General features: G+C 40.1%; 1 protein-coding gene across 2 annotated transcripts in view; it reads left to right on the forward strand.

Moving 5' to 3' along the window:
* The window catches only part of LOC124045880 (metabotropic glutamate receptor 4-like), a 307,218-nt gene extending 303,224 nt beyond the window's left edge, over positions 1 to 3,994 (forward strand). For both annotated transcript variants that reach the window (XM_046365644.1, XM_046365645.1), the window contains one exon: positions 1,712 to 3,994. In XM_046365644.1, coding sequence (XP_046221600.1) covers positions 1,712 to 1,761 — 50 coding nt within the window. In that variant the 3' untranslated portion in view covers positions 1,762 to 3,994. The remainder of the gene's footprint in view (positions 1 to 1,711) is intronic.
* Positions 3,995 to 8,332: the final 4,338 nt, after the last annotated feature.

The raw sequence follows: 8,332 nt of genomic DNA on the forward strand, positions 1-8,332 counted from the left end.
TGCTTGTGTGTCAGACTGTGATGAGGGAGGGGATCCCTGTGAGAGACTTTAGACACACAGGTAACGGATGGAGAGCCTCTATCAACTTGCCTCTATCACTGACCACGTTTTACCCCATTTACTTTGTGCTAATGTTCAGTTGGATCCTATGCCTGCCTAAGCTATGTTTGCACTAAAACTCACCCACGGCTATAGCACCTTAGATTGTGTCAGACAGTTCTCATGCTCACATACACACCCTTGACACACAGACGTTGATGTCGGTAGACAATGTTGGCGTGTTGTACTGCAAATGGCCTGAGAGCGTGGTAACAGCCTGATGGCAGCCGATGCGGGGAGATGACACCACTCTGGGCTGAATGCGGGGGACAAGTGATAGCCGCGCGTCCCCTGTAATTTGTTTCCCATGTTGACAAACTGAGGAATGTTCTGTAATTGCTGTAAAACAACAATAAGAGGGGTAGGAGGGCAAAGACAGATGGATCTGCCAGCTCCAATTCTTTCTGGACCATCTATTTTTTATCTTGGCCTCGGAGCGCATAAATATTTAAATAAGGCTCATTTATCAGTGCTGCTCTGGGAGAGGTTCTGGGTGGAATGGAGGGTATGCCCCCCCCCCCCCCGCTATACATCCCTTCCCTCCAGTACCGTTGCCCTCCAACCACCCAAGCTGTCAGCAGTCGGCGCTCAGATTTATCCGCTCTGACTCACCCAATCAGTGAATGCTGTTGTGGACAAGATTGTCAGATTTGTGTGGCGATTACACTGCAGAACGAGCAAGCTGATGACGGTGATATTTAGAGAGGACACACCATACGTACACACACACATAAATGTGTGTGTGTATGGCAGGTAGAGACATATGGTAATGTTGGGTCACAGCATGTTAGGACACTGCCAGCACTGGTCTCTCAGTCCACTGATGGCTGTTATCCCCTAAGGCCATCTCCCCTGGATTGTCTGTTCATGGCTGTGACACCAAAGCCAATCCGAAAGCTCTATGCTTTTCTTCAAAGGTGTTATGTCTATCGACATGGTGCCGCTGCATGCTTTCATTGGTGCAGAGAGATCTGCATGCAATTACGGAGCCTTGCATTTGAATGAGTACTATTACATCACATACTACTGTATACTGTTTGTTAAACTAACTAACAGCTGCAAAGGGTACTTTACCATGAAATAGTCTTCACTTATAGGTGAAGTTGCAATTACTGGTTACAATTTGTATTTTATAGTCCCTTCCAGGACTATATATATATCCATGTGGAGACATGTTACAACAGCATCCTGATAAGGAATCCAATATTAGTTGTGTTACTAGCCGCAGCCACATCTGTACCCTGCTCTGGCCGACTTTGCATCAGATCAAGGATATCTGCATTTATGTGCAATTTACAGTTGGCAACACATTTCTCAGGAAGTGAAATCATTATTTTAATACTAACCACAAAACATGAACATTTTACTCACTGCTTGCTGTTCATATCAATTACCCTCTTTCACTGTTGGTTCCACCTGTACTCCCTGGTGACACTTGGGTCTGATAAAGTCATGCATAAATAGAACCTGTGCAAGCAATCACCTTAATGCACTGGAAGATGAGCCCCTCACAAATGGTTAAATTAGCCTTTAATGAATTGCCAACATCTTCATACACATCTTTTCCTTTCTCTCTTTTCTTTCTCTTCCTCTCTCACGACCCTATTCACAGCATTGGCCTCCAAGCAGACATACATCAGCTACAGTAACCATGCCATCTAAGAAACAGACCGTGGAGACCCGGCTCAGAAGCTACGACCTGCGTGTGGAATGAACGAACACCAGAACTGGAGCACCAAGATGCAAAAGCAGTGGGACATGGGGAGAAAGGAGAATCATCATTCAACTTCTTGAACAGATGTCACTATTTTCAAGAGGACCAGTCAATGCAAGGATATTGAATGCCAAACAAAAGCAGTGGGGAGGCTCCTAGTGGGGCGGGGAGGTGCAGGTTTCAGGCAGATATGACAGTGATGTCTCCCCATCCCCTTTGTGACATGTCACAGAGACATCAGACAGTCACATTTCCAAATTATAGTCAAGTGTTTTCCTTCTGGAGTTTATAGAACAGCTTTTCTCTTCTGGTGTTTTGTCTGAATCTGATGAACTCCCTGGCTAACTCCCTGACAAACACCCTGTTCTGTAGTGAATTGAGTTTTCTCTCTGTGTGCAGCGGTGTTGTATCTCTCTCTACCAGTGGTAATGTGCAATTATTTGCTTCCCCTTCTTCTCTGTCCTTTCCAATGAGGGTAAAAGGCTGAACACAATATCTAATTAGTCAATAAGACAAATCTGTCAAAAGAAGTATGTATAAGCAGATGAAAAAGCATGTTTTTGCTGTGGGTTTGTCTTCGTTCAAGCCCCCAAAAAACAGAATATTAACCCTCAGGCTCTGTAGCATTTACATTATGTTGTCATCGTTTTAATGAAGGTCATAGTTGTGAAACAGAGAAAACAAATATGCAACTTTCCAACATCGGAATATTCATTGTTACAGCATGGGTCCAGTAAATGTTTCCTTACCATCGTGGACAGTACATAAATATATCAGTGTGTTTCCCCAGATGATGGCTACACCATATCTGACACCATCTTTATGGTCCTTGTGTACAGTCCTAGAGCATGCCTGTGGGAGCATAATATGTACCGTGCTGTGTTGTCAAAATCTATGGAATGCAACATGTGAGAGGATTGCGGTTCAACAGTCCCAGTGGCGTTATCATTGTGGACTATTACACACGTGGTACTTTTTTGCAGATGAACGGAAGATAAAAAATACGAGAAACAGCCATAAGAATTAGCTAACAAGTAAAAGCATTGTATGTACTCCACATCCTATTTTTCTGTGAAATACAGCCTCAACACTACAGCCCATAGACAGCTGAAGGGCAATGCTTCACTGCATCCAACCTGGCATCTTTACATGTTAGACGATCCTTTCATGGCCTTGTTCCATTAGAATTTCTGAAGTTCCATCTCAACATGTGAAGAATTTGGAATCTGTACCAGAAATGTCGAACGTAACATATAGGCATTTGTTGGCATGTTAGGTAATGGTACAAAACACACTCTTTGGAACATCAGCAGTGTTCACCATCCTTCATTATGTTATTGAATCTTTTGCCAGGCACCTGTGATTTCAGTAAAAGTGCATGTTGCTTTCATGTTACTCAGAGAGAGGAAGTGGTTCCAAATCCACAAGTCAATTAGCTTTAAGAGTAAGCCTAGACCCTGCCAGGTCAACAGAGGAAACCACTGCGTAAAAATAACAACAAACACAGTTCTCATCTCCTTCTGTATTGTGTCCTGGATCCAATGTTGTTAGTCATACTGTGTTTTTAGTCTAATTTCATCATTCCATTTCTGGAAATGTACTCGGCGTTAATGTTCTAGTATCAAAGCCAGTCACTTAATATAGTAAGAAATAGATTGGCAAGATGCTGTGTCACAGCCATTCATATAATGATGTGAATAGCCATTGGAGAAATGATCCAATAAGCTCCAGAACGAAAACTACTGTAAAAAAAAAAAAAGAAGTTTATAAATAATATTGGAGAGAGGACAACCCCGTCTGTTAATTTATGATTCTCAGCTCTCTGCTTCAACAAAGATCCCAGATGTTGCAGCAAAATAAAATGTTTGTATTTTTCATTGTTTAAAGATGGTGTTGTCTGATTGTTTTGTGTTTGTGAATATGATGATTTACTGCTTTAAGCCTCCAATTCATCTCATTTTTTCCAACACTATGTCTGTGTTGCAAAATAGAGTGTGTAAGTGCTGAATGGCAAGTTAATGTACGTTATTAAAAATGGATTGATCATGTCTGCTTTATGTACTGACCTATTAAAAAAGAACAAAAACAAAACAAAACAGAAAAAATACAGTGCCTGGATATTTATGAATTATCTATAGAAAACATGAAAATGTGTAGAGCATGTCAATTTTTATACAAGATATTTCTAATAAAATACTGTTTTGCAAAAAAACTAAACTGTTGCTTTTTTTTATTGTTAAGGTCAGAATATGACATGTTATTGATAACCTTATCTCTGGGGAAATCATAGTACTCTCGGAGTCCAAGAGATAGAGATATAGAGCCCAGGAGATGTGGGGGGAGCTTTTTACTTGAGCCAGATGGAACAAATCATCATTAGTATTCTCTATCTGCAGGACATACTGTACAGTACTGTAGTGGGGGGGGGGGGGGGGGTGTTCAGCCATTAAAACCACAGCCTTGTTTTTTTTTGTTTTTTTCAGTTTAAAGGGATGTCACTTCTATTATAGACAACATGCATGGTCAAATGTGACATACTGTAGATCCCTGAAAATGGATTCAAATTCCAAAAGTGTTCTTTGAGTGGAGAGAAGGATCTCTACTTTCCCACAACCCCACTACCCCACACAAAAAAAATGAATTGTTACAGAAAAACAAGTCTAAGTGGAAAATTCTGAAGTGAAGGATTTTGCGAGCGGGGATGGTGATTAATCATGTTAGTAAAAATGGCAGGAGAATAACAAGATCCATTGCACCAGCTCTGTTATTTCATACCATTGTTTTCATTGCCTAATTATTATTGGTACTTACTTGTGAGACCAAGATAAATTCACACTAAGTGTAAGAGAGTTCAGCTACCCAGTCTTGTTCAGCTGAACTGTATCCTGTTCCAATCCATAAATAGTAGTTTACATATGCAGATCACAAAATGTAAGGCGATTAAAAAATTACATAAAAGCTAAGGAAAAGAATAGCCTGGAGACATTGACACTGACAGTGCTCACTCTTCAGTGTCAAAGAACAGCTAAGGCAAGTGTTATTCTATAACTGAGAGTGATGACATACAGTATACCACATGCTGTATCTGTCAGTAAGAAACATGTTGTAGTTTTCATCTGTTGTGTTGTTTTGTCATGTATCGAAACACGAGGCGCAGACCTAAACCTATCTAACATCGACATAAAATATATCTGAAGCTATATTGTATGCATTTTCATATGACATATAGAAAATAAAGAAAAGTAATGAATCTCTTTTACATGGTGAATCCTTGTTGGTATTAAAGGAACAGATAGGGAATTCTAACTACTGCGTGTCTAAGATGCCACCTGGGGGATAAGTGAAGGTGAATTTCCACATTTAAATCAGACAGCATATCCCATCCAGGCATTTGCATGGCCTAGGGCCAAATCTGAGCCTTTGCAACATACTGATACTGGCAACGCTCATAATATTGCACATCGTCATTTCCACTGTTGAATCATAAAAGCCATGTGGTCTGCCAAGGGAAATGTTGTCAGGGGGATTGCTAGAAAGATGAATGGATGTTACCATCTGCCAGAGATAGAAAACGAAAAAGTGGAAGGGATTGAGGTGGATTTACTGAAAGACTGTAGAGCTCCTCAAGGCCAAGCCAGTGCTGGGGCTTTGCTACATGGTGAATGCTAAGCATTCTTAGTTGTGCTCTTTTGACCACAGTACAACAGCTACTGTATAGTACAACATGAATACAAAATCAGACACCATCACGCATCATGAGTGACAACACAATGTTTCACACATACAGAGAACTGAAAGATAAAGGATAAGAACAAAGGGTGTTGAATTAAACCCTTAATCTTACACCAGATCGGCTACAGATCAATACTGTAGATTCCCCAGCCTATAACAAGAAGTGGGAAGATGTAATTCCATCCATAAAAGCTGTCAGGGTTATGTGATGGCGCCGATGAAAGGCAGCTCTGGCAAAAACACCTGTCCATAGCAAATATGTTTCAGCCCCTAAATGTGTCTTCAGAGTGATCAATGAATAGACTGTATCATTGGTCTTCTGGTGGGTCTCCATATCTGAGGGTGAAAAAACAGAAATATATGAAACATCAGAAGAAATGGAATTACTATGAAAATAGCTCAGTTGTTAATCACTAATTTCAAAATTCTCCAATAGAAAATGACTGCATTCTCCAACATATCTGGTGGTGCTGCCATAACTGCATATAACACTTGAGTAGCTAACACATGGGGCTCCAGGGAAGACGGTGAGAAGCACAAAGGAAATCAAATTAACTTTTGCTTTGATTAAATATTTCCCAAAAAGAGAATGTCTCCAATGCAGTGCGTTGGCAGAAAATAGTTGTATTTTGTAGTTAATTTGAAAATACCAACTTTTCAAATACTCGAGGTAGATAAATATAGCTTATATAGAGTTTAATTTAAAAGGTAATTATTTTCTGTGATATTTAAATACAGGTCTCAGAAAACCAAATCATATTTGGAGGTATTTGAAAACAAAAAAATACGTAACTTCTTCGGGGTAGGGGGCAGTATTCGGAAGTTTGGATGACTGAAGCTAGGATATGCATATAATTGGTAACATTGGATAGACAACACTCTGAAGTTTCTAAAACTGTTAAAATATTGTCTGTGGGTATAACAGAACTGATTTGGCAGGCGAAACCCCGAGGACAATCCATACAGGATTATTTGTTTTTGAGGTCATTGGACTTTTCAATGCTTTTCTATGGGAAAGTCTAATAATTAGGACCCAGATTACAGTTCCTATGGCTTCCACTAGATCTCAACAGTCTTTAGAAATGGTTTAATGCTTGTTTTTTGTTGTTGTTTTTTTCTATCGCTATTTTTGAGTTTTGTGACACCTGTACAAGTTATGAATTTATGTTAACGCAGGAAGTGGGCGAGGCGCTGTCCTCAGACGATCAAATACTATGCTTTCGCCATAAAGCCTTTTGTAAATTGGACAAAGCGGTTTGATTACCAAGATTCTAAGCTAAAGAATGGTGTATAACACTTGTATTTTCATGAAAGTTTAATATTATTAGTTTTGTATTTTGAATTTCGTGCTCTGCAATTTCACCGGATGTTGACCAGGTGGGACGCTACCATCCAACCTGCCCCAAAGAGGTTTTAATCGCTGCCAAACATTTGATGAAGAACCAAAAAATACAACCGCTAGTTGAAATAATCAAAATATATGATCAAAAGCACATGGTTTGGAAGGCTTTCAGATATGAATGTTATAGCCTAGAATTAAGTACACGAGGGACGTGGAATCACTTCAATATTAGAGTACAAAACTTTTGCAGCTTCAAAATGACGAACAAATATATTTTCATAAGGAATGAGACATGAGGTAACCTGGTAAGAGATGGTTGAGATAGCAGCGCTGAGGAGGGAATGTGTCTTGCAGGTTCCTGCTCAATTTAGCTATTTTTGACTGTTCTTAGGTTAATTATGACTTTTTTGCTCAGAATGTTTGTGCAATAATTTCCCATGGCCGTCAAACACCTCTGGATCATGAATTGGAAGCTAGACACTTATCTCAGTCTCCCAGATCTGGAATACTATGTTTGCTCCCTGCACAGCAGGCTAACCTGATGCTGCTGACCAAAGGCAACACCGGTGACAATGAAGAGGAAGGAAAAGGGGGCCTTCAAGTTAAGCTGAAAAGACGGGCTACAGGCACTGGCGGACTTACCATTAGACACTAGAGACAATTGTCTTCGGTCTCATACCATCAAAGGCTGGGCATATATACAGTACCAGTCAAAATATTGGACACACCTACTCAAGGGTTTTTCTTTATTTTTACTATTTTCTACATTGTAGAATAATAGTGAAGACATCAAAACTATGAAATAACACATATGGAATCATGTAGTAACCAAAAAAAGTGTTAAACAAATCAAAATATATTTTAGATGATAGATTCTTCAAAGTAGCCACCCTTTGCCTTGATGACAGCTTTGCACACTCTTGGCAATCACCTGGAATTTTTTTCCAACAGTCTTGAAGGAGTTTCCACATATGTTGAATACTTGTTGGCTGCTTTTCCTTCACTCCAACTCATCCTAAACCATCTCAATTGGTTTCAGTTTGGGTGATTGTGGAGGCCAGGTCATCTGATGCAGCACTACCATCACTCTCCTTCCTGGTCAAATAGCCCTTACACAGCCTGGAGGTGTGTTGGGTCATTGTTTGTTGAAAAACAAATGATAGTCCCAATAAGGGCAAACCAGATGGGATGGCATATCGCTGCAGAATGCTGTGGTAGCCATGCTAGTTAAGTGTGAATTGAATTCTAAATTAATCACAGACAGTGTCACCAGCAAAACACCTCCACACCATCACACCTCCTCCTCCATGCTTCACGGTGGGAACCGCACATGCGGACAACATCCGCTCATCTACTTTGCGTTTCACAAAGACACGGCGGTTGGAACCAAAAATCTCAAATTTGGACTCATCAGACCAAAGAACAGTTTTCTAACGGTCTAATGT

This window comes from Oncorhynchus gorbuscha, linkage group LG10, assembly GCF_021184085.1.
Source record: "Oncorhynchus gorbuscha isolate QuinsamMale2020 ecotype Even-year linkage group LG10, OgorEven_v1.0, whole genome shotgun sequence".
Classification (NCBI taxonomy): Eukaryota; Metazoa; Chordata; class Actinopteri; order Salmoniformes; family Salmonidae; genus Oncorhynchus; species Oncorhynchus gorbuscha.